Genomic DNA, 27,739 nt, shown 5'->3' on the forward strand with positions numbered 1-27,739 from the left:
TCAGCTACTTCCTATGCCATCTATGGAAAATATAATTATTGTAATCTGATAAGACCATTACTCCCTGAAAGTGAATGTAGTGCGATCACCGTCAAACTATTATGTACCCAGGAAACTTCCCTGACTCTCTTTTATTCAGAGGCATACTGTGCCCAACACATTTCATCCAACATGCTGAATCAATGCAATGTGTGGCAAGATGATGATAAGTGGCAAGTTAATATTGTGTCACACAAGTATCTGACGGAAACCATCTGCAACCAGAAGAAGTTTAGCAATTTCACCTTGGCGATGGACTGGATTATGATTGTCCAGTCCTCTGCCAGCCATGTCCTGTGGATCACCGTTGACCATAAACTGACCTTGTACCTATCTGTTAGCTCACTAGTGAAGTTGAAGCTGCTCACTTGAGTGACCTTGTATATGAATCACTGAATGCTAATGTTGCAGATAAAGCAAGCAATTTGGAAAGCAAATGATTTGTTGCCCTCTAGTGCAAGAGGATTTGAGCAAAAGAGTAAAGAGGTTTTACTGCATTATAGGGAGCCCTGGTGAGACTCTGACTGGAATATGGTGGACAAGTCTTGCCTCCCTACCTGAGGGAGGATATACTGGTGATTGAGGGTGTGCAGAGAAGATTTATCGAATTGTTTCTTGGGATGGGGTGAGTGTTTGTTGAGGAGCGATTAACAAGACTGGGTTTATTCTCTCCAAAGCACATCTTATTGAAACGTAATATTCTTCTGGGGCTTGACACAGTAGATGCAGGTTTGACTTTTCCTTTGGATGGGATATTGAGAACAAGAGTCACAATGCCAAAATAAGGGATCAGTCCATGCATGACTGAGAGGTGAAGATATTTCTTGACCCACTGGATGATGAATCTTTGGAATTTTCTATCCAAGTGGGCAGTGGATATAGTGGGTATATTACAGGCAGAGATTGACAGATTTTTGGATGTTAAGGGGTTAATACCAGAAAGGGCAGTTGAAGTAAAAGATCAGTCACGATCTTATTGAATGGCAGAGCAGGTGCGAGAAGCTGAATGGCCTACTCCTGCTTCTGTCTCATATGTTCTTATGGTTAGTACTAAAGTTCAGCTTGTTCATTCTCCTCAGCAAAGTGAAACCTCTGGCTGACTTAATTCCCAATGAACAACAGTAAGAATGTGTGTGTGGAAGAATGGAAAGCAGGGAAATGAAAAGCTGCTGGGCTCGGCTTGGCTCAGTTTGACTTGCCCTGCAAATCCACGCTGCTTGTTTTCCCTTAGTGATTGCTCTCCTGAACATGGTTGAGGACTGCAGGGGCCAACAGATTGTTGGAGGTACTGCAGGACATTGACTCAAAGCCCACATCTCTGCACACATCGAATAAAGAATTGGGAAGAGCCATTAAATATTAGAACAAGTTTGATGTGATCTTTCTTTCACCTCAATGATGAGAAGGTGCATGTAGCTGTTCATGACCAATTACCAGGCCTTGTATACATCGGGGATTACAGCTAGAGTTTGGGATGTGTTTCTATGTAGCCAGTGGTAATAGAATTGGGAGGTTGTGGTCCAGTAATGAATTCTGAATTCCATATAGATTTCATACATTTTTGTGGGTGCATACTGTAAGTATGAATTGTTCTCTTGATTAGTATTAAATAATTTTAATTCATAAAATAGGTCTCACAATGAATTCTGCTTGGCCCTTATTTAGAGCAGTTCCATATTCATTTGGCATCCTTATGAAACGTATATTGAAGCCTCCTAAGCTGAAGTGAGTACTTTTCTGACGAAGGTCTCGATTCCCCTCACTCACTTCCACAGTTCTCTCCACACCAGTTATTTAAAGGACTTGCTCCATAAGTCATTTGATAGTTGGGTTCTGTTCTATATAAATGATATACTTGCATCTACCGAACTAAACTCCACCAACTTCCTCCCTGCAACCCCATCCCTTGGCATGGAAAAAGCATGGCATTTGCTATTTGGCAACCATTCAGAGCAGATATCCAATCTGGCACTAAGATTGTCTATTTTTACTTTCTAAAGTTGCCCAATTCCTCTCTTGCCATAGTACATCATTGCTGAAGCTTGCATCCATGCCTTTGTTAAGTACAGATTTGTTAATGCCAATGCATTCATTGCTGCATTCTGTAAACTTGGAGCCATGAAAAACTCTGATGGCTTTGTCCCAACAACAACGTGGCTTTTTTTCCGATGGTATGCTTGCTGACCTACATTGCTTCTCAATTAGACACCATCTTGGCTTTTAAATTTTCAGCCTTGTTTTCAAATAATTTCTTTGTTTTGCCCCTTCAGATCATAACTTCCTCCAGTCCTATCATACTTTAACATATCTACACTTCTTCATATCCATTCTCATGATCATCCCAGACCTTAATTGCTCCACAGTTGCTGGCCATGTCTTCACCTGGCAAGTCTCCAGGGTCTCAAATTTACTTCCTAAATCTCTCCATCTCTTTCTCTCCCTGTCCACCTTTGATGCTCCTTAAAGACACCCACTTCGACTGGGTTTTTGATCATTTGGCAGAATATCTCCTGTGGCTCATATTTTGTTTGATAATGCATATGTGAAGCAAACTGGGATTTTTGTCAGTGTAAAGGATGATATGTAAATAGGAACATCTGTCCATGACCACTCAAAATGGAGAAAGAGCATTCGGGATGATATTGAGAACCTTGAGGCCATGCATCAGGAGCACACAAGCCCTGCATAAGTGGCGGAAGTAGTGCACCAGATCGCAAACTTCCCACCCTCCCCATTAGCCACCTCCTTCACCCTCTATGGAAAAGTCTGTGGTTCCTACATTGGCTTCACTAGCCAACTCTGAACCCATAAAACTGTGGAAGTATGTCATCCTTAATCCTGAGGGACTTCCTAAGAAGAAGATGGAACTATTTCTGCATTTTATATTTTGCATGATCAAGCCTTCTCTTCCACTGTCTGTGTAAGACAGGATTCATGATGAATTTGTGCTCTCCCTATCATAGTCTTGATAAATGTTGTGAGTAAGATACTTCTGCTAATATCTCTGAGACTTAAAATGTGTTTTTGAGAGATCTTCATCTAATTTATTTTTAAATGAATTTCAATTCAGCAAAACTTGCTACTTTTTCATGTGGTCATTTCCATTAAGCTACACTTCAATTTTAGGAAACCATATTGCCTGATAGTATCCTGAAAAAATTTAACAAATAATCCTCCTCCTTATAATTTTTGCTCTATGATCAGTAGCAGCTAACTCAGTACAAACTGAGATGAATCAATCTTTTCTGTGTAACTCAGCCAATAATCAAATTGATTTCTAATGCATTGCTAAGAGCTACTGTTCTCTAGTTTTCATTTCCTCTTATAATCCACTGGCTTTTAACACAATTTTGCCTTCATATAATCACTGCTTTGTGATTAAGTTCATCTGCTCTCCTACTATTAACAGGATTTGTTGTCTTCCTAAGCCTTGAATTTTGACTACACCATTTCTTTCACTGGAAGTGCAATGGGGTTTGATTTCTGGATGGTTGTCAGCCATATTTCTGACCCTAGCCCAGTTCCCTGAACGTGAACTGGCAAGTGTATTCCATAAAAATGTAAATGGGTCCAGAGGTAGAATGGTCCATCCATGGTAATCATGGATAGTATAAGATTAAAAGAGGGGATTTATAGTTGCCAAGAGTAGTACATCTGATGATGAGTAGAGTTTTAGAAAAAAATGAATGATCAGAAAAATTAATAAAGAGGGAGAAGCTAGGTCATAAGAAAACATTAGCAAGAACATAAAAAATTGTGAAGGCTTCAACAACTTGGAAAATGAGTGATTTTATCTAGCAAGAATAGAAAATTGAATATTTTGAAAATGATGGGAAAAAGTGTTGGTATTCAGAAACATCTTGTTGTATTGGTTCATAAGATGAAGGAAGTAAATGTGCAGTTGAAATAAGTAATTAGGAAACCAAATGGTATATTGTCCTTTATTAAAAGTGGATTAAATCAACAAAAGTAAATTACTTGATGATATTGTGCAAGGCTTTGGTGAGACCTCATTTGGAGTTCTTTTGCAGTTTTGGTCTCTGTATCCAAAGAGTGATATATTTGCCTTTGAATCAATGGAGCACAGATTCACTAAATTGATTCCTGGGATGACAGGGTTGTCCTATAAGGAATGGTTGAGTAAGATTGGCTATTACTTGTTTAAGTTTAAAAGAATGAAGGATGATCTCACCGAGGTAGTTCATATTTCTGAGAAAGATTGGCTGGGTAGGTGCTGAGAAGCTCTGTGCTTCAGATGAACTTTCCTGAACTCTGGGTTGGTCTCAGTTTAAAGAATTGGTCATTTTGGATAGTAAAGTTTCTTTGTGCAGAAAGTTATAAATCTGTAGAATTCTCTGCGTCAAACAACAATCAACGATTAAGCCATTAAGGATGAGATTAATGGATATTTGAATACTAAAGAAATAAAAGGGTACAGGGATCAGTTGGGAAAGTGGATTGATGGTAAAGATTCATCCTTCATTTTTATTGAATTGTGGAGCTGAGTTCTGTTTCAATTTCTCATAATCCTCATGAAAGCCAAATAAATAATTGTGCACAAAGGATCGGCAGATGTAAAGAGCAAGACAGAGTACAGTTTTACATCATATTCAAAGAAATGGTGAACAAAATGTCTAACAGGTTAACTGAACGTGTACATGAAAGCACAGAATATATTAAACAAATTTGGCTTGCTACAGATACAACTAGCTTGTGGATTATGTTGTGACAATGACAGAGATTTGGCTACAAACAAGGGTAGGATTAAATACTAAATGTTTCTGAATAGTGAAAGTTAGGGGCCCAATGAAGAAAGAAGTATTACTGGACAAGGTTTTGGGAAATGAGGAGAGCCGAGTAGAATATGTGTCACTAGAGTAAAACTACAATAAGATTTAGAATAGGTAAGGAAAAGGAAATGGACCACTCCAAGGTAAAAATATTAGTTGGAGAAAAGTCAGTTTCAGGACAGATCTGGCCTGGGTAAATTGGAAACAAAGATTGTCAGGCAAAACTGTAATTGAACAATGGAAGTTCTTTAATGTGGAGATGGTTCAATGTAGGGGCATTCCCAAAAGGAGAAAGGCAGGACAATGAAAGCCTGAGCTCTCTGGATGATCAAAGCAGGAGAAAGTAAAACAAAGCAAACTAAAAGGATATAATATAGATGTCTCATTATTAATGCATAAGAATCAAGCTGATTATAAGATGAAGTGAAAGGTGAAGTAAAAAAACTATAAAAAAGAAAGGTAACTCGAAGAGGGAAACCAAATTATATTTTTATTAGCACGTGAACAGCAAATGGGTAGTAAGAGGATAATAGGTCTGATAAGGGACCAAAAACTAGGTTGATAAGGAAAATAAGGGTGGAAGCTGCAGAAGTATTGGCCATAACATTCCAGACATCCATAGATGCATGAGTAGTGTCTGAGGACTGGGCAACTGCATATGGTACAGTCTGGTTCCAAAAAGGTTGTCAAAATAAACTGAGAAAATACAGATCTGTCAATTTAACCTCTGAGCTGGGGAAATTGAGAAACAATCATCAGGGACAGAAATATCAGTACTTAGACAAGTGTGGATCAGTTTATGAATGCCACCATAATTTTTTAAAGGCAAATTGTGCTTAACAAACTTGATAGATGTTAAGCACAATTGCCAAGCAGATTCAATCGTGGTTCAGAAGGGAGCTGGATAGACACTTGAAAGGAAAACAATTTGCAGGATTATAGTGAGAGGATTGGGACATGAGACAAACTGGATTGCGCTTGCATGTAGCTGGTGTGGGCTCAAAGGGCCAGAAGGTCTCCTATCGTGCTGTAATCTATCTAATTCTTTAATTAAGTTTGCAATTTTTTTGTACTTCAGTGAATTCAGGAAACACAGTTGAATTCTTAAATTTCTGAATATCACATACAGAAAATGTGAAGTTAAGATTATAAAACTGAAAGGAAAATTGCTCAACTTGAACATGCGCGTCTTAATGTGATCAGGCTTTTAGATCTTGCATATTAGCATATCTCTGATGGGAAAGAAGAGGTTTAATATACTGTTATATCAGATTGCCACATGTATCCCAGAATAAGAAATTAGTCCAGCAACAGGTGTTTTAGCATTGAGCCTTTCTCTTATAAGGCAATGTGTCTGTAGTATTTGTTTCCCTGGTGTATGCCACAGGCAAGCTTCCTACTTGAGTTTCTGTGATGTTATCATTCCAAGTAGCTGCTTATAGCAGCAATAGCTCCCTCTGGAACTTAACATTAGGTTTACAGCTTCATGTACAACCTCTGAAAAATGCAAACAGCTGATCCAGCCCTGTGGGATGAGCTAAATGTTTTAGGCTTGTTACTAAGAAGCCAAAGCCTTAAATATTCTCAGCAATAGTCAACTTATGTTGTTACAGCAATTTGTTCTAGAGGAAAGGTTGTTGGTAAAATAAGGGACAAGATCTTACCAGTGAGACCTTTTGATTTGTTTTGCTGCTGTTACAATTTTATTCCACATTCAATCTTTTCCCCTTCTGTGCAGTTCTCTTATTAGTTATCATCAGTAACTTTTGTGTTTGATTGATGGGGAAAAAGTGCCAAGTGTTAAGAAGTCTTAGTGTTTGCTATTTATGGAAGTTCAGAGAGCTTGTAAAAACTTTGGGGAGAAGGGATCAAGTATGGGCTTATTGAAATAATAGTCTTGTTGGCCCTATTAACTTTCCATAGAACCATAGAACCATATAGCACAAAACAGGCCTTTCGGCCCACCGTGTCGTGCCATCCATCAGACCACCCTCACACTACCTAACCCCTTCCTCCCGCATATCCCTCTATCTCACGTTCCTCCATATGCCTATCCAACAAGCTCTCGAACCTGTTCAATGTATCTGCCTCCACCACCACCCCAGGCAGTGCATTCCATGCACCAACCACTCTCTGGGTGAAAAACCTCCCTCTGACATCTCCCCTGAACCTCCCACCCATAACCTTAAAGCCATGACCTCTCGTCTTCAGCATTGGTGCCCTGGGAAGGAGGCGCTGACTGTCTACTCTATCTATTCCTCTCAATATTTTATATACCTCTATCATGTCTCCTCTCATCCTCCTCCTTTCCAGTGAATAAAGCCCTAGCACCTTAAGCCTCTCCTCATATTCAATACCCTCCAATCCAGGCAGCATCCTGGTAAATCTCCTCTGCACCCTCTCCAATGCCTCCACATCCTTCCTATAATGAGGCGACCAGAACTGAACACAGTACTCTAAATGTGGCCTAACTAGAGTTTTGTAAAGCTGCATCATAACCTCGCGGCTCTTAAACTCAATCCCGCGACTTATGAAAGCCAACATCCCATTGGCCTTCTTAACTGCTCTTTCCACCTGTGAGGCAACTTTCAATGAACTGTGAATATGAACCCCCAGATCCCGCTGCTCCTCCACACTGCCAAGTACCTTGCCGTTTACCCTGTACTCTGCCCTGGAGTTTGTCCTTCCAAAGTGTACCACCTCACACTTCTCCGGATTGAACTCCATCTGCCACTTGTCAGCCCAGCTCTGCATCCTATCAATATCCCTCTGTAAGCTCGACAGCCCTCCACACTATCCACAACACCGCCTATCTTAGTGTCGTCCGCAAACTTACTAACCCAGCCGTCCATCCCCTCATCTAAGTCATCTATAAATATCACAAAAAGTAGAGGTCCCAGAACCGATCCCTGCAGGACACCACTAGTCACTGCCTTCCAATCCGAGGGCACTCCTTCCACCACAACCCTCTGCTTTCTACATGCAAGCCAATTCCTAATCCACACAGCCAAGCTTCCTTGGATCCCTCGGCCTCTGACCTTCTGAAGAAGCCTACCATGAGGAACCTTATCAAATGCCTTACTAAAATCCATGTAAACCACATCCACCACACTGCCCTCATCAATCTTCCTCGTCACCTCCTCAAAGAACTCTATCAGGCTTGTGAGGCAAGATCTTCCCTTCACAAAGCCATGCTGGCTGTCCCTAATCAGTCCATGATTCTCTAGGTGTTCATAAATCCTATCCCTTAGAATCCTTTCTAACAGCTTACCCACCACAGACGTGAGACTCACCGGTCTATAATTCCCTGGCCTATCCCTATTACCTTTTTTGAACAAGGGGACCACATTCGCAATCCTCCAATCCTCCGGCACCACCCCCGTAGACAACGAGGACTCAAAGATCCTTACCAGCGGTTCAGCAATCTCCTCCCTAGCCTCTCGAAGCAGCCTGGGGAAAATCCCGTCAGGCCCCGGAGATTTATCTGTCTTAATATTATTTAACAACTTCAACACATCCTCTCTCTTGATATCAACAACCTCGAGAACATTACCCCTACCAGCACTCCCTTCCGCATCATCAAGACCCCTCTCCCTGGTGAATACTGAAGAGAAGTACTCATTCAGAACTTCTCCCACTTCCGCCGCCTCCAGGCAAATTCTCCCACCTTTGTCCTTAATCGGACCTACCTTCACCCTAGCCATCCTCCTACCCTTCACGTACTTGAAAAAGGCCTTGGGATTTTCCTTAACCCTACTAGCCAAAGCCTTTTCATGTCCCCTTCTAGCTCTCCTCAGCCCTTTCTTAAGTTCCTTCCTCGCTACCCTATATTCCTCACGGGCCCTGTCTGAACCTTGCTGCTTATACCTCATGTATGTTACCTTCTTTTCCCTAACAAGTCATTCCACCTCTCTCATCACCCACGGTTCCTTCACCCTGCCATTCCTTCTCTGCCTCACTGGGACATATTTATCCCTAACATCCTGCATAAGATCCCTGAATATCGACCACATCCCCATGGTACATTTTCCTTCAAAAAGGACATCCCAATTTACACTCCCAAGTTCTCTCCTTATAGCCTCGTAGTTAGCCCTTCCCCAATTGAAAAACCTCTTGTCCTCTCTGCACCTGTCCCTGTCCATGACAATTTTAAAGGTTATGGAGCAATGGTCACTGTCCCCCAGATGCTCACCCACCAATAGATCCTTCACCTGTCCCGGTTCATTTCCTAAAACTAGATCTAACATGGCATTCCCTCTACAACTATTTCTCTGGACTGTTCCTTTGGATTTTCAGTACATGGGAACATTGAGGAAGGGGCCTGCAGAGTGGGGTGATATTGTCAGAAGAGAGTGGAGGTAATATAGAAAAGCCCTCAGCAAAAAACCGTATCCCTAATGGATGTTCGGGGAGCATCTCTCTGTGGGATATCTCTGTGAGGAGCATTGCAATAGAGATCTCATAATATAAGAGATCTCCATTACACTAAGGCTACAACTGAGATTTGCCACATGCTGGAGCCAGAAGTGTACCCACAGAGATGGCCAGAATTGCAGTGCCACTGGTGTTAAGGTGTTGCAGCCTGAGAATCTCCTTGCTTTTGGATCTTTTCAAGGTGATGTTGGGAACATCAAATATTTCTCAAATTCTAGCACTCTGCTGCATTAAAAAGGTCATGACTCCTATCTGGACAAGAGGTGAATTCATCTCCTCCATTGAAAGGGAGCAGCAAGCAGTTGCGGGTGGTTTTTGACAAAATTCCTGGCTTCTCAGTGCTTCAGAAAGCCATCAATTGCATATTGCCTGGAGGGCTCCACATGATAATCTAGGAATGCACTACAACCAAAAAGCTTTAATTTCCTGAATGTTCAGTTGGGCTGCATCTATGTCAAGATTTTGATAGTTGATTCCGGATATCTAGGGAGTGGTCATGGCACCTTCAGCCCAAGTGCCCTCTATGTTTCAACCAATATCTCTGATCATAGAGTGCTGCTCAGGGATAAGGGTTATTTTTTTTTATCTGTTAATGTTCTCCACTTCCAAGTCCATGCACAAAAGAACACTCCTAAGATGAGAGCCACACTGCTCCCTGCAGCATGATTGAGCAGTTAATTAATAACCTCAAACGATGTTTCCACCAGCTAGAAATAACTTGTACATTTGTAATTATGCTTACTTAATACAAAACATTCATCCCATTGGGTCCATACCTACTCCTAACAAAGAATCTCGTCAGTTCCATGCCCCCCCCTCCTTATTTCACTGTAACCCTGCAACTTATTCATATTTGTCAACTAGACGTTTTGCTTTATTTTGCCACTTGGCTACATTAGGGGAACATTTATTCATATTTGTCAACTAGACGTTTTGCTTTATTTTGCCACTTGGCTACATTAGGGGAACTTATTCATATTTGTCAACTAGATGTTTTGCTTTATTTTGCCACTTGGCTACATTAGGGGAACATTTATAGGAGCCAATTAACCAACCAGCAGTCTTTGGCACCCAGTAGAAACTCAAGTGATCGTGGGAAGAATTGCTAACTTCCCTTTGACCACACCCAATGACAGTATCAATCATGGGTCCCTGGAGCTGTGAGGCAATAACACTATCTTTTGCACCACTGTGTCACAGCGAACCTCATGATTTGTCATCATATACTGCATTTCCCATTAAAAAAAAAGGCACGCCAGCATCTTTGGAGCAGGAGAAGGAGAAGGAAGGGAAAAGGCACTGTTAGTAGTCCTAAGGCTAGAAGGATGGGAAAAGGCACTGTTAGCAGTCCTGAAGCTCTATTAGTAGTCTTTTTCTGGCTGACTTCAGGGTATATTTAATAAGACTGATTTCAAAAACAGTTTTCAAACTGCACCTCATTGAATTTCCCATCTTACATTCCCTCTGTTACTCAGAAAACCTTTCAACAAAATCATAGATTCTGCTACATGTATAGTACAAACCAGGTCATTACTTCCAAACATGATAAAAGTCATAATTTACAACTAACCAAGTGCTTTGCCTTCCCTTGGTGCCTGACTTATGTTTGCCTTTGTATCTCATGATATTCCTGTGCAATGCTTCCCCAACAGCTGCAGCATGGCTGGTGGAAAGCTGTTGACTTGTTGTGGAAAAATCAAAAAAATGATCATGCTGGAAATCTCAAACAAAACTAGAAAATACTGGAAACAGTGAGTTTTCAACCTGAAATATTAACTCTGTTTCTCATTCCACACATGCTGCCTGACCTGCTGATGTGGAGACTGATTGAGAGTGATCATTCATAGACGAGGATGGAAAGAAATTGCATGCTTAGTATTTTGGGCTTGCAGTGCATCTGTTGGAAGGTAGGACTTGAAGTTTGATTTTGACTGCAAGTGTACTGTTATTAAACATCTTTCAACACTGCATCTGGGCCCTTGGACCTTCTCACATTCACTATGAATGTGGTTACATGTCTATCTGCTTTTATATCTTCTTTACCATGTGGAGAGGACCTCTGTCCTCCTCTGCATCTCATCTACCAATGCCATCAGTGTGGTGTCTGGGGGGATCACTTTCAAGTGGTGTACTATCCCCTGCAGCAGTATTCTGCCCATAATAGAATGATTTTTACCAGTGTTTGGAAGCACAAAGCCTACACCCTTTAAGTGGACACAACCAGTTTTAATTATACCAATCATTCTTAAATTGATCCTTCTCATTTTACAATAAAACCAGAAACAGTATATAGAGTCACAGAGCACGGAAAGAGGCCTCACAGCCCACTGAGTCCATGACAACTATCAACCATCCAAATATACTAATCCTATTTTTTATTCTCCACATATTCCCCCCAGATTCTACCACTCATATACACACTAGGGGCAATTTGCAGTGGCCAATTCATGGGAGGAAACCGAAGCGCCCAAAGGAAACTCACGCAGTTACAGGGAGAACATCAAACTCCACACAAAGAGCATCCAAAGTTGGGATTGAACCCGGGTCTCTGACTCTGCGAGGCTGTGGTTCTGCTCACTGACCACTTTACCCCACCTGACCTGGTTAATGCTACCTGGTCACCACAGTCAGTTTAATGAGGCTTGCAGAATGATTTTTTTGTGCATCTGAGCAGCATGAAACAAGTGTCGGTTAATCACCCACCATAATCCCCAAACATATTTTCTAACATTATCCATTTATCCCCATAGAGATTCTGAAGCCTAGAAGTTGGTTTTTGCTCATTGATATTGTACTAGTTGGGTACTACATTTTACCCTAAAACCATATCAGTTATTATCAGAAAATTTGCTAAATTGGGACATTTTCACTTCTTAAAGTGTATTTTGTTTCTCTTTCCCCACTTAAAATGTTAGGAGCTGACTTGCATATTTATAGATGGCAACTGCTGCCCAGACTCAAAGTTGTAGTCTCATTTGTGGCCTGCCTGAAGGGAAGCAGGTCACTGATGTTCAGGATGTCACTCTATGTCTTCTAAGGAGATGAGGGAAGTTGTTGGGCATGTGGAAAACTGGGACAGGAAATTGAAGGGTGAGTGGATAAATCAGGAGGAGGGTAAAATTGGTTGGGGGGGTGTTCATTGGGCTGGAGAAGGATTAAACTGTGTAATGTTGGGTGATGAGGGTTCACTTGCCATGGAGAAGCCCAATCAATCCCCCTGTTATCTCACCTATGCTGCAATGTGGCCACTTCACTGTGATCTTTGGGGCCATACATAACACTGTTTTTTCACATGTGCTGTGAATATGGTCAATACTGCCTGTCTATAATAGGGCAGCACACTGAAATCAATATTGTGGAGTTTGTAAAAATAACAATGATATCCCAGTGGGGGACCATTTAATTCATGTATGGTTCTTCACTTTCTGAGTAAAGTATTCCTAATTTTATCGTGAGTGAGCAATGAAGGTTGCAGGATGCAACCTTTTGTTCCTATTTCAGTAAGTCAGAAACGAAAGCCCCACAGTTTGAAAATTTCATTGAGCCAAAATATGCCAGGGAAATGGTATCTGCATGAGAATGAACTGTGACAGTGAGTCTCTGGTCCAGTTCTCCATTGGGTGGGACTTCAACAAGAAATAGTCACAAGTATTTCAAAACATGTTCAAAATGCTCTTTTCTGTATACAATTTAGGCATGAAAAGGCACACATGTTCTTTTTAAATCCAATTTCTAGGCTTGAATGTTCACTTCCATAGAAATGGGTTCTATTAAAATATAAAAAGTTAAAAAATAAAAAAATAAAAAGGACAATTAAAACACATTAAACACCAACAAATAATAGCATTAAAATAAAGTAAAATAACTGAAGCATTTAACTGCACATGCTTTTTCCAGAGTTGGCAATCCCACAACAGTCCACTCATGTTCAGGGCCAGATGCAAAGTGCATCCTGATCAGAGTCACTGCTCCACCACTTGGTTCATTCAGATCCACGACTATCATTCAGCAAGGTCCAGCCATACAAATGTTGATGACTGAGTGCAGCATTTAACCCACTATCAAAATTCATCAGAAATGTTGCATAACTGAATTCTATGTGAACATTTGCCTACCCTACATCATTATCTGTGTATCCCTTTCTCTCTCATCTGCTCACTGAATCATTATGACATAAAAGGAGGTAATTTGGCCATCAACTCTGGATCAGTTCTTTGTTGAACAATGACAGCAGCTTTATTTCCCTGTGTCTCTCCCCATACCTTCCCCCTCCACCCCCCCCCCCCCCCCCCGCCCATAACTGTGCAAACTATCAACATGGTAATTCAGATAATTACCCAATATATTGGGAGGAGACTTGAGGAATGAACAAAGAATGGATGTGTTACATTATACTGTGAGGAATAGAATCCCAGGAATAATTACATGAACAACAATAGAGAAAGGAAGTGTGTGATAGATCAAGGGAAAGGTATCTGGATGTGATTGACCTAACCATGAATACATGGGAGAGAGCTAGTAAAAGCTATTGAATCAGAATCAGATTTATTATCACTAACATATGAGTGAAATCCTGGGATAGAATGTGATGAATATACTGAACATGATCCATATCTAGGTCTGAATTACAACAAATAATCATTTCTTGGGAATGAGTTACAGAGAGCTGCAACATTAATTATCTTTTAAGCATTGTACTCAGTCTCTCCATATAGGGCAAATTTGAATCCCATGAATCAACCCACTGAACATTGTTGCTTCCCTTCTAAGTAAGAATATTCCTCCATAATACAGCCACCCAACTTTATTTAGTACTCTAGGTAACATCTTATCAACATTATATAATTTCAATAAGATTGCAAGATGCAAACCCTTAATCAACTTTTGCCTTTTTCCATTACCACAAATATAATTAGTCTGAATGTAGCCTGAAACAGCCTGAAATGCTCCCACAAAACTGAGTGGGATATGAGTGACAAGGCCTCAGGTGAAGTCTGCTGTCAAATGCCTTTGAGCTATTTAAATATCTCAGAGGCATTTAGAAATAGTTCAAATAGAGTAAAACTAATTTTAAAACATAAAAAATATACTAAAAAACTTTAAATTTAATTTTAAACATTGAAGTACATGCAGTCCCCGGGTTATGTGAGGGTTCCATTCCTGAAAACTGTAAGCCAATTTTCTCCATATGTCAGGAATATCCACTCTCTATAGCTACCCATATCATACTGCTCTACATACTTTTTGCTATAGTTTTTTAAGTTCATGAAATATTCACCCTGACACTATCCATAATTAAATTAATGGAATATATACTGCATCCACTCATTAATGAACACCACAAAACATTTTATTATTATAAGTACTATCTTGAAAAAACACGGCAGAAATGTTTGGGAGAAAATCATATTTCTGTAAGTCAAGTCATCCATAACCAAGGGACCCCCTGTGATTGAAATTAATTAAAATCAGCAAGGTAGAGCAAAATAAAGAAAAATAAACCACTTACCTCTTTACTCAGATTTGGCAATTGAATGGGGTTATGCTACATAATACAATGGACCATGCAGTCAAATGTACTAGTACCTAACCTCCAGTTTGTCTCTGACTTCCATGTTTCAGTTGAAGTCAATGACAAGCTAACATGAAAGGGGGACATAATTTATAGTTCAATAGGGAATTAGCGACCACATTTGAGGACTGTCCAGCCCTTTATCAATGAGACAAATTGGCATTTGGAAGAGAATATGAAGAAATCTTCAAGGCTAAAGGAAATTGGGGACATTTTGAAATCACTGAGAAGGCAAGGGAAATTTTGAGCATAATTGGAATGTAAAATGATCTCAAATACATGGGCAGGGAGAATACAGAGAGTGTGAGTGACCTATCAGTGCTGATCTTAACATTTAGCTGCAAATTACCAATGGCTGAACTAAGCTTCTTTGAAGTAAGTGAATATCCCACAGGGGGATTATGCATTTATAGAATTTTAGCTCATGCGCCAAATTAGACGTGTTTTCTGATCTTGAATGCTTGTCAGAGATGGGGGCTCTTAGAACTCCTAATGGTTTTTCTTTAGAGCAGTGACAGAGTCTGCGGCCGCTCTGACTAGAGCTCTGACTCCTTTAGGACTCCACAGCAGCAGGTAAGATTGCTTTTCCCAACATTAACCAAACATTGAAATAAACATTACATGTAAATTTATGTGAAATATGACTTAAAACATACTTTGTAAATACATCTGACTCTGTGGAGACATTTTACCAGTCTGTTTTCTTCAATCTGCATGTGATGGATGCTCTCCTTCTACAGCTAAAATCAAAAAGAGAAACAAAAAGTTGTAATTTTTATGTGTATTGTGTACTTCTGATTATTCTTTGGAATATTCAACTTTAGATGTAAACAAACATTTTGAGTGTTACTTTTGCTAAGTATCACTGTGATCTCTTCACCATGTAGCGCTATTTTAATAATTTATTTGGAACATAGCAAATTATGAACAGGAGTTTGCTTCAAATTGGACAACATAACTGCAAAATAATTGTAAAGGGTTTGAAAGAGTTCAAGAAAAATCACTTGAAATTGGTTAATGATTACCTTTCAAGCTTAAAAGTATGTGTCAGATTGAAGATCTCAACTTGTCATATGCAAAGAATGCTTTTGAGAGACATTGTGCACCTTACTGTATCTGGATATAGAAAAAGCATATTTAATGCTGAGAATAATATCAGGAATATCTGATCTTGGGCACAATGAGATGTCAGAAAGTTTTGGAGCTGTGAAAAAGTTCCAAAGTTCCAAAATGTCCAGTCTGAGGAATAAACAAAAAAAAGATTATCTGGTCTGTAGGTAACATAAGGAAGTGGTGAGAACAACTGGAAAGTGTCCTGTTGGGTATTAAGGGCATTTGTGAAGAACATTGTTGCATTGAGGGATATGGTGAGGGATTTCATAGTGATGTTACTCCTTGGGCTGGGTAGAACCTGCCTGGTCTTTTTTTAAAGATAAAGGATATTCTGTCATTTTGTTGAAGGCTGTATGAGGGTAACACATAAAAGGCAGAGAGGAGCCTCAAGAATAAGCTCATGTTCCTTGGAATAAAGCTTGTGTGCATTACTCAAAGAATATTTTTTGCCTTTTAGTTTTTATGGCCATGAAAATCAATGACTGGGCATACCTTGCTGGAACTTCTGTCACTAACACCAGAATTTGGGTGGTAGATTCCCTGAATTATAAGATTACATGAAATAGTAGTACACTAGATAGCCTCTTGAGCCTGCTGCACCATTCAACCTTACTGATCTTCTACCTCAGTCATTTTCCCACCCAATCCCTATATCCCTAGTTTTGAAGAACCTATCATTCATTCTCTTGAATATGTTCAATGACTAAGCATCCACAGAACTCTGGAGTAGAGCTTTTCAAAGTTTTGCAACCTTCCAAGTGAACAAATCCATTCTGACCTCTCCCACTTATCTATTACTATTTTTTTGGATTCATGACCTCCAGCTCCATACTCATTTTCTCCAGTGATGGTTAGTTGTATCAAAGGAGGTACACTGTAATAGATAATGGGGTGAGACAGTGAGTTGGAATTGGGAAATGGGATGGTTGCTGGGGAACTGCACTGAGATTTCTCCAGAATGTTAGCATTCCCCATAGTCTCTTTTGAAAAGGCACCATTTTACATTTTGTTGTTGAAGTGTTTTTTTTAACCTTTGTGCTCAAAGCCATAATCACATCCTATTCCTTGTGGTCCCTGCAAAAATTGGTCAAATTTCATGTGAAACCAGATATATTAATGCATAGAATCGAGTTTATGGTAATTCATTGAGCTCATTGCAAGGTTATGGAAGGTTATCCTGTAATAAAAAAGATTCATATATGAGTAATTAATTTCTGTAGCAATTTTTTGTATTTTATTGTATATTTTGTGGAAATATTGCACTGGTTTGTTGTACGTTGTGTTTGACTGATGATGATTTGGAGCGGAGTTGTCTGGAGGTCATGCAGGTATTTGGCATATAAAAATGTGGGAAGAATGAGTTCAGTGAACCATATGACTGTTTTACGTTCATTGTTTTATGTTCTCGGTGCTGTTGGTTTTCATTATCAATCATTAAAATGCAGGTTGTCTTCCCAATAAAGAATTAACTGTTTTTTTGTTGTAGCATCAGCAAAGCAAACAATGCCACCTACAGTGGTCAGTAACAAAAGACCTCATCACATCTTTGTAAGGGGAGCCATGTAAAATCTTTCAAGTTGAATGCCCTTTTATAATGATCCAATGCATCTTCTGGGGCTGTTGAAAAACAGCTGGGAAAATAAACCAGAAAATTACTGAGAAGTCAAGAGCTTATTGATCTCTGTACTACTCTAACTGCCTCCTGGACGTCAAGAAAATAATTCCATTTGCGAATATAAAATTAAATGTCACAGGTTGGCAATATTTCCCTGAAATTACAGGGTGTTGACCTGAAAAGTCAACAAATTCCTCTCCCCCAATAGATGCTGCTTGACCTGCTAAGTTCCTCCAGCATTTTCTCTGAAATTAATAAGCTTGTGGCAGGATGTTATAACTAGAATGGTTCAACAGTTTTGCATCAAGTTCTCTTTGGTTCTCATGAGCTTTGTCAGAAAACGCCAATCTGCAATTATCAGTGTCAGAACTGATTACTTCGTTGTTGTTAGAAGCAATATTTACTGCTTTGGATGTAGAAATCACACCAAAGAGCAACTGGATTTCATGTACAGGTTAGGGCAGGGGGGAGTGGTGCAATTGAATAAAAAAATTACAGGGAGTTGAGACAAATGGGGCAATGGGACACATTATCCTCTGTCCTCAGAATGCCCTGAATCTCAGAAGTAGAATCCCTGTGTGTGGATACCCAGTGATCTGTGGCATGCAATAGCAACTGCCCACTTTTACCTTTTAATTGTGCCTATTTGTTTAAAGGTTCCCTGAACACTGACCCCAGAGAAATCAGTTCTTTGATCTGCCTGGCCAAAATGTAAATGAAGAGTAGATCTATTGAACTAAAAGACAACGTCAGTTTCTTCATCAAGGTCAAATTATGCATTTTAATTAAATAGCAATCATAGTCTGTCTAGCCTGATATGAATAATCAGTTAACTTCAAATTTGACTTTGACTTAACTTCACGAGAAAAGTTTCAAATTGAATTGGATATTTTTCCACTCAATAACTAACTCCCCCCCCCCACAGATATATTTTCATCCTCCACTATTTGCTTTCTGATCCAACAGTGACACAGAAATTCACTTGAGTTGCCAACTTCCACAGACAAGAATGGTGATTTTATTCTGCAGAACAAGTCAAGATAGTAGCTCATCATGAACAGAGGATGTACTGGAATTAAAATCTTAAAATAGTCAAGGAGACCTTGTTTACTGAGTGAACCTTGCTAACATCTCAATAGTCTCCTTATTTGTCTGTCCATTTGTTACTTTGGTCAAACATGGAGAACTCCCGTGTTTCTATCAATTCCCATTGCACTTATCATTCTGAGATTAGTAACTGCTAAAAGCAGCCTAAGTATACAGACTCCTTGAAGACCTTGAAGGTCATGTACTGACAGGAAATGAGTATTTCAGTCAAGTGGCAAGGACCCACCAGCTGCAGCAGTAAAACTCCCAAGTCCAGAGATTCAATAGCACTGTTTTTGGAGGGGCTAGTCCAACACTTTGTAGTTCAGCTACTCCAATGCTGCATTAGGCTTGCAGTTTAGATCACAATCTGCTGTAACTGTGTTTTCACTGGGCAGTGCCTCCATATAAGGGAAATAGTGTGGATCCCAAATGATTTTCATTGAATTTCACACAGCTTCTGGCATTTAACTGCAGAGCAACACATTAGGGCTTGAGCCCTTGAAGGGCTCTCCTCCAGTGAACCAGACCATTGTTGCAAATGGTGTGTCAGACAATTATATACATCCCCAACTCCGGACACAGAGGTGGGGATGGGAAACAGACACACACTCATACCCAAAGACAGGCAAACACTAGGATCACCTACAGTCCTTTTATTGAACTGGATATCCCGTCTTTAAATGGAGAATTGGCTGTTGCGTTGAAGATTAATATGGGATGCACCAATGATCTTTTAGGGCCAAAAACATGGAATCCTCAACTCAAAAATAAATTTAAATCCAACAGAAGCTGGAGCAATCCTCAAGGAGGAATTCTCCACTGTGAGATACAAGCCTCTCCCACAACATGTTCTACCCACAAGGGATTGTGAGATCCTTGGACTCGGAGTCTAATCATTCTAGAGGAAAAATCCTCCTGATGGACGTTGGGGCAGCCCAGATGCATGCATCAACTTTTGATGAGGAAGCCCTGAATTTATGTTCCAAGTCAGTATCTTATGGTACCTCCATCATTACCCCTTTGTCCGTTATTGAAATGATTATTCCATCTTAATATATCACATGTGTGCTTGCCATTTAGCAACAAAGTCCCAGTATGGAGCATATCCATGCTCTTTTTGTCTTTTTTCTCATTGAAGCTCTTGAGAGATCCGCACAAGTCCACCAACACTGCAACCCCTCCACTCATCACTGCAGAGCCACCAAGACTAGGAGAGCAAGCAATATCCAAGGAAAAAGATGATTTAGAGGATGAAGAGCACACTGCTTCTTTCACCACCATCACAGATCAGCTCAGATGTTGGAGGAAGGAAGAGAAAAGGATAAAGGAAAACTTTTGACAAGGAACAGAGACATTTGACACTAGAGGGCTGCAGTCAGGCAAGTAGTGCAGAAGCTAGTGTGCTGGCTTGTCAAAAGGGAGAATCCACACATTAGCACCATCCATGGCGATTCATATAACCATGATCAGGAAGACTAGTGTGAAGGCATAGGCCCTGGATCATTCCTCTTTTTCATTCAAATGACCCAGGGGACCCATGCAAGATAGGCTTCACCAATTTGATGGATTGAATGGACAAGTTCATCTCTAAATTCACACAGGAATTTGTGTGAATCTAGAAGTAGAATGCTCTTTGCTGGCCGGCATTATCACTTTGAGTTCACAATGTCTGAGAGATCAGATTTATCCTTCCATGGAGACAACGGGAATATCATTCAAAGTCTTACAGGTTCTGTGGCATCTCAGACTAATTATTTCAGAATTCTATTGGCTGTCACCTGGGAACAAATTGCTGTCAGGAGAAAATTGTGCGTCACTATTGGAAGATAATGAAAGCGACAATGCTGCCAAATCTAAGCACTGCTCAGCTTCACTTTCTCTGCAGAATGTAAGAACCTGCAAAGAGTAGTGGACTCTGCCCAGTACATCACAGGCACATCCCTCCCCACCAAGAAGGCAACATCTATCATCAAAGATCCCCACCATCTGGGCCATGCCATCTTCACAGTTACCATCAGGCATGAGGTACAGAAGCCTGAAGTCCCACGCCACCAGGTTCATGAACAGCTACTTCTCTTCAACCATTCGGTTCTTGAGCCAACTGGCAAAACCCTAATCACTACAGTTCAGCAACATTGTGATCACTTTGCACTAAAATGGACAGTTTCTGTTGTTCTAATTGTGTTCTTTCTTGTAAAAATGATGTATCATTTATGTTTAATTTATGTTTTTCTTGTGAATACTGCTTATACTATGCTATGTATCTGTGATATTGCCACAAGTAAGTTTTTCATTGTACCTGTGCATACATGCACTTGTGCATATGACAATAAATTTGATTTGACTTGAAGGAAAGTTGAGGCAGCATATTTTCCTGGAGTAAAGATTGTCTGTGGTCCTCATAATGCTACAGAGTCATCAACCTGTGAGATGTGGCTTAGATCAACTGGTGCAGCTTGTAATCATCCAGAGGCTAGGAAGTTGGGGGTGAACCTGAACTCTGCAGGCAGAGATTTACAGGCATGGCCGCATGGTTGGAGGAATGATGATGGAACTTCACAGATCTCTGTCACAGGTCACTTGGGTCTCTCTTGACTCTGGCAGTGGGGCTTAGGGTTGGAGGTGGGGGCTATGGTTTGCAGGTGTGAGCCCTTCTAGGCCTGTGTCCTTGTAACATGTCAGCTCTACCTAATGCAACGTACCCACTAGAACCATAATAGAAACATCTGTTTTAGGAAGGCGTTAAGTGTGCAAAAGACTGCGACTCATTGAAAATCTCTCTTGTAAGTAGAAGCAGGCTTCAGAATCAGCAATTAATTTCCACAGTGGTCTGTAACAGATCATTGAATTTTGTGCAATGTGTGTGAGTGGAATACATTGTTCTTCTATGACTGACCAACAACAGATCCAAATTGGATCAACATAACCAAATTTCTCCCAGCAATGCTCTAGTTGAGAGTTGTACACAGATTGACATCATTACGTCCATGCCCTATATGGAAAGCAAGTTTTTTGCACAAGCGTACATTAGAATGGAAGATGCTGGGTCTAATTTCCAAAGTAGTGTGATTCAGACTGCGAAGCTGCAAAATTGCATTTAACATTGGAAAATACATTTTTTCAATGTATTGCCAGCACAACATGAAAACATTTCTAGGTACTCATGTCTTCAGAGTTTCTCTGTAACAGCCTTATGTATATTGTAGAAAAATTCTCCAATTTTTCAAACATAGTTTTCTTCCTTTATCCTGAATGCATTGTCTTCTTATGAGGTTAGAGATATATTGGTACTTCTCCTTGATTAATCATCACATGTGAGCACACCGGGTATCCAGTGATAGAAATAACAATAAGAAGTGCTGGAAATACCCTCAAGTCAGGCAGTTTTTGAAGACTGAGACAGTGGAATGTCAGACAGGTGAATTAATGTTGATTTGGCATTCTTGGCCACCATCTCCAAAGAAGTCACAAATCTACATGCCAAATCAAACTTAAAGCTTTTTATGTGAAACAGTTTCAGCTAGATCCTTTTGTTTCTCAGACTATACTATTTAAACTCTTTCTAAAGTTATTTTTCTTTGATAAATCTGAGTGTAACAATGTGGAGCATTCTGTTGCTCTTTGAGTGCCCCCCTGCTCTCTTCAGTTGCTTTGTAGTTTTAAGGCAGTGAAATAAGTTAACATCCCTTTCACCTCCAGCACGTAGGAGCTAGGTGCTTTAATGTTAACTACTATTGAAAATAAGTTGATTTTACAAATCATGTGACACTGATACATGGACATCTGACTTCTCGAGCACAGTATCAACATATGTGGTCCATGGATTATCACTATGACTGCAGAAGTATTCTTGGGTAATAATAATTACAAACAAACAATCCATCAAAGATTACGGTTCCTGTTCAGATAAATAGACTTTTGGTAGCATATGAAAGCCGTATTAAAAAATTAGCTGCAGTACTTTTTAAACATATGTATAAGATATGCAAATTCAAAAGAATATTTTTTTTCTTTTATCAGCCTTCAAGGAATAATTTGGCCTGTTTATGTGATGTATTTAACCTGTGCTGTAATTCATTTTGGGGACTTTGAAGGGATAGCAGAGGAGCTTTTATATTCTGATCTATGCTGTTAAAAGTTATAGAATTACCTTTAATCTGCAGGTAATCCATTCTGTGCAAGACTTCCTATTGACAAGAGGTTCAAAAACTTTAAAATATTTTATTCACCAGCAGCAATGTTCCTCCTTTTCAGGATTATAACTGAGCTGGTATTGTCTCCTGAGGTTGACTAAAGGAGGGCAATCAATATCACCCATTACTTTACCCGCACTGTAGCCCAATTATTTGTACCATGGATGTTTTATATTAATAGGAGCGAAAGAATTCCAGCTTGAATTTCAATCATGGCTACAATAAAATCAATGAAGACAACTACAACCAGAACAATCACGACTGAGCAGTCTACTGAATCAGGAATCACCAAAGTGAAGAAAGTGACCCAGGTGACAAAAGTCACATCAGAGGAAGGTAACTGCCAAAGTTTTTCTGAAATATACAAACAACATTTCAGTCTGAAGTTGCAGAGTTCTCTGAGCCCTAAATATGCATTACTTGTATGAACCTTACAAACCTTACAACCACAGACATTTTCTGCGCCACCCTTGATTGAGTACCACAAGTGTGGACCTTGTAGCTTATCTTTGCTGTTAAAAAATAATGCACTGTACTATATTTCAGGGGGAGAGCAAGTTCGGAGGAAGTCATCAGTCACACAGCAGACACTAAATGTTGTCACACATTCCTTTGAGATTCCACCAGGAGAGAGTATCCCTGAGTTTGATGAAAAGCCAAATTCCACTGTAGTACCAGAAGGTAGGTCAACCAGTAGCACTGCTGCTTGATTCACAATATTCTCCTGCACAGTGGACCCTGCCCTTTCATGTGTATGTTTTAGTTCTTTTTAAGTAAGGGTTCGAAAGGAGACAAGAACAGCAAATCTACTAAGACAGTTTGCATTTTGATCCATTCCTCACTGCGTTTAAGTTTTCCAGGATTCCTAATCCAGAGAACTGTATAATAAATGCTCTATCATTTAAACAGGGGTTTAAGGTGATCCAAAATTTAATTCTAAGATTTTATTAATGACATAAGCTGTTTTATGTAAACAGGTATTTATTTGGGATTTTTCAAAATTGCATCTTTTTTTTTGTTTGAGAACTATTCCATGTATAAAATACTATTGTAGCGGTTGCTACCGCGGAATAAAACAAGACTCTACTCGGAGGATTGCCAAACAGAACTGGTTTATTTTCCCGCCTTGTGCGGGCCCTTTAAGGGAGAAAAACTCCCGCCCAAAAAAAACCGGCAATGACGTAAGTCCTACGTCATCAGGACTTTCCCGTGCGCGGGTTCTCCCCGTCGCTCGGAAAGACGAGGCCCGCCGCCATCTTGGGCCTCGTCGCTCCGACGCCGCGCGACCCGACTGCCGAGCCGGTTCGCCCGACTAGACGGTGAGTCGCCACACTATGTATTTAAGAAAAATATAGCCCCATATTCACTGTGGACGGAAGCACTCTTTGAAAGGCACTCAGTGAAGCAAACATTCCTTAATATTTACTGACTTAGCTGGTCGCAGGAGAAGTTTGGGCCTCAACCGTTCTTTGCATGTGGAAGTAAAACAAATGATTATTTCTGCTTTTGATTACTGTCCAGCAATCTTGACTGCATACTGCAGATGTATTGATATTGATGACAGGCAAGGGAATGTTTATCTCTATGATGAACCACCTTGCTGAATTTCACCATCTCATGAAGATTAGGACAGGGTGTTTTGGTCAGAGAGTGACTGGGGAGGGTTTGTCAAACCAAACCCGTTCTTCGGTGGAAGTCATAAGAAGAAACAGAAGTGGAAAAACAACTTCATGAGAGGTTTGTTAATGTTGTAAGGTCTTCCTTTTAGTCCTGGTATTGTCTATCTAAAACAGATTATTATCTTGACTTAGAAGAAGAATTCAAAGAATAAGTACTTCTTTGAGGCATAGCAAAAGTTCTCTTTAATCTCCAGAATGTGAAAGATGGCTAATGTCATTTTAAAAAAGCACACTCTGAATCTACATGTGTTTATTAGCCAATGCGTTTAAAAGACACTCAGTGGGTTTTTGGTCTTTGTGTGAGTGATGCATCAGTCATGTCCATTTACTCTGGCATTACTGAGAGAATCTGTTTTACTATAGGCAAGGATGCAATTTTTAAAGCCAAGGTGAGTGGGAACCCCAAACCCACAGTCACATGGAAGAGAGGAAGTGGAAAGCCCATCAAAGAAGGAGCAAAGATTTTCTTTGACAGCATCACTAAAGAGAATGTTCTGAAGGTATCTAAGACCAGAGATTTCACTAAATAACCTATATGGAGTATTTTAGACAGCAGGTCAAAAATAATGCTAAAATTTGTGAAAGATGAATACAGCACATTCATAAGAATCTGAAAGGAGAAGACATTTGGACATTTTGTGTGTATATGACAACACAATGTTTGATATGAGACGAATATAGTAATATAACCAGCCCTTTTGCCAATGATGGTCCACATGTTGCTGTAACAAGGCATTTAGGGTTGTCACCTTGCACATTTAGGTGTTTACATGTTTTGCATGGAAAGTTGCTAAAATGTGAACTGAAAATGAGCACAGCAAAGGAAAATGGGACCTAGAACCTGAATGAAGAGAGCAGGTTCTTCAGTAGGATATTTTATCAACCAATGGGATTGAGAAATTGGAAAATAAATAGAGCCTGAATTAAGGGGAGTGAAAATTAGAGTGGGTAAATTCAAATCAAAGTGTATGCAGTGAGAAATAATAGGAGGAAAAGGAATTTTGCATTGAGAGAAAGAAAAAGCAGGTTGCAAGGAAAATTAAAATAAAACCTTTTTAATTTAAAATTAGAAATGTCAAAAATCTCCAAATATTAGTACCTGAAGAAATAAGGCTTGACATCTAATAGTTAATTACCAGCATTAGGGCAGTTGTAAATTGACAATATTTTGTGTTATAAGTAGGTGCAAGTGAAATACAAGATATTCCTGTGGTGAGTGTAGTTCATCTCTACTTCACAGATTCAGCAATTTCACATCATTCAATGCACTTCAAAGTTGAAACAATCAGAGAGAGGTTGTTTTTTGTAACACTACTCGTGTAATTTGGTCATCCACTTTTGAACTTATGCATTTTGCTCTGCCAAAGTTCTTGTATCAATTCATGTAGACTAGCGCAGCAAGTCTCATCAATGTATTGGGACTATAATTAAACCTCTTGAATCAACCCAGTGACATCTGAATTCCTACTATGATCACTAATCATGAGCTTACCTCACCCTTGTCATCCCAGGCAGGCAGTTGGAGTTGAAGCCTCACTATCACTTTTTGGGCACAGATCTACCTTTAAATTGCTGTTTCCAGTCCAAATCTTATCTCAGTCAGGCTTAACCCTAATTTAGAACTTTCACCCCTGGTCTGCCTTTAACCTTTTTCACAGCTGTGCAATATCTAACTGAAATATGATCATTACCTCCAAAGTGCTCTCCCACTTCCTTTCTACCACGAGGATCACTCCCTAAAACTATTCAGAATTGTCTCCTTTCTTATTGGTATTGGTATTGGTTTATTATTGTCACTTGTACTGAGGTACAGTGAAAAACTTGTCTTGCAAACCGATCATACAGGTCAATTCATTACACAGTGCAGTTACATTGGGTTAGTACAGAGTGCATTGAAGTAGTACAGGTAAAAACAATAACAGTACAGAGTAAAATGTCACAGCTACAGAGAAAATGCAGTGCAATAAGGTGCAAGGTCACAACAAGGTAGATCGTGAGGTCATAGTCCATTCGCCATTCATTGTATAAGGGAACCGTTCAATAGTCTTATCACAGTGGGGTAGAAGCTGTCCTTAAGTCTGGTGGTACGTGCCCTCAGGCTCCTGTATCTTCTACCTGATGGAAGAGGAGAGAAGAGAGCATGTCCCAGGTTTGATACATACTGATTAAAACAAAATGCATTCGAGAAAACTTAAGAATTCTCTACAATTTTTACCTTTTAAGCTGTTTAAGCTAATGCAGTAAAAATCCCCGACGGATACTGACCTTTTCTGGGAACTGTACATTTTATTTATTCATTCAGATATGGATATATCTGGAAAGGCCTACAGTCATTGTCCACTCCTGATTATCCCCAAAGGCTTTTTCAGAAGTTGGTTAAGAGTTATCTGAATTGGTGGGTCTGGAGTTGCATATCATCCAGAGCAAGCAAGTCCTGACCTCTGGATATCAGTCTATCAACTTCACCAATATGTTGCCTACCATGCTGGTCGTGTGATTGCCTTTGTTTTTGCTTCCCAGAACAGCCAGTACAGTACTGTATGTACCAACTGTTGAACTGGTAGGTACAATACCAAGATTAGCAATGCCTTTACATGTACAGTCTCAATGTTTTCTTCATTGAAATTATTCATCCAAGGCTGATTAAACGATGATGTTTTATTGTTAAAGCTGTGCATGATTAGTGAATATTCTGATTTTTGCAGCTGGATAATGTCACTACAGATGATGAGGATGCCTACAAATGCATTGCTTCCAACACTCATGCTGATTGCACATACGTCATTTCATTGACGGTGACTGAAAGTATGTATGAGCTTGATGAGAGTGTATGATAACGTTTATACAGTGTGTGTTGCTGGGTGATACTGAGGGAAGTTAGTATTTACCCAGCCCTTGTGGAACTTATTATTAGACTTGTTTATTGAAGATAGTCATAATCTAGCAATTGTTTAAAGCAAATGTTAGTTGACACTTATTAGCCCATGCTTAAATGTTGTCTAGGTCTTTCTGTATGAAGGCATGGACTCCTTCATTTTCTGAGGACTTGCAAATAGAATTAAATTTTGCACAATCATCAGCAAACATTAGTGCCAGGATCTCCTCCTGAAACATTCTGACTTAGACAAATTTAACTTCTTCATCGTCACTAGGTTAAAGTATGCAATTTCTAGAGCACCATCAGTGGGCTGGATCTCGCTGACTTTCATCAGCAG

General features: G+C 39.8%; 1 protein-coding gene across 1 annotated transcript in view; it reads left to right on the forward strand.

The window, feature by feature from the left end:
• Positions 1 to 23,057: 23,057 nt before the first annotated feature.
• LOC127577994 (immunoglobulin superfamily member 22-like) overlaps positions 23,058 to 27,739 on the forward strand; it is a 51,939-nt gene continuing 47,257 nt past the window's right edge. The window contains exons 1-4 of the mRNA XM_052029701.1: positions 23,058 to 23,181; positions 23,392 to 23,526; positions 24,888 to 25,024; positions 27,230 to 27,329. Of these exons, the coding sequence (XP_051885661.1) occupies positions 23,058 to 23,181; positions 23,392 to 23,526; positions 24,888 to 25,024; positions 27,230 to 27,329 (496 nt within the window). The remainder of the gene's footprint in view (positions 23,182 to 23,391; positions 23,527 to 24,887; positions 25,025 to 27,229; positions 27,330 to 27,739) is intronic.

Source organism: Pristis pectinata, chromosome 14 (genome assembly GCF_009764475.1).
Source record: "Pristis pectinata isolate sPriPec2 chromosome 14, sPriPec2.1.pri, whole genome shotgun sequence".
Classification (NCBI taxonomy): Eukaryota; Metazoa; Chordata; class Chondrichthyes; order Rhinopristiformes; family Pristidae; genus Pristis; species Pristis pectinata.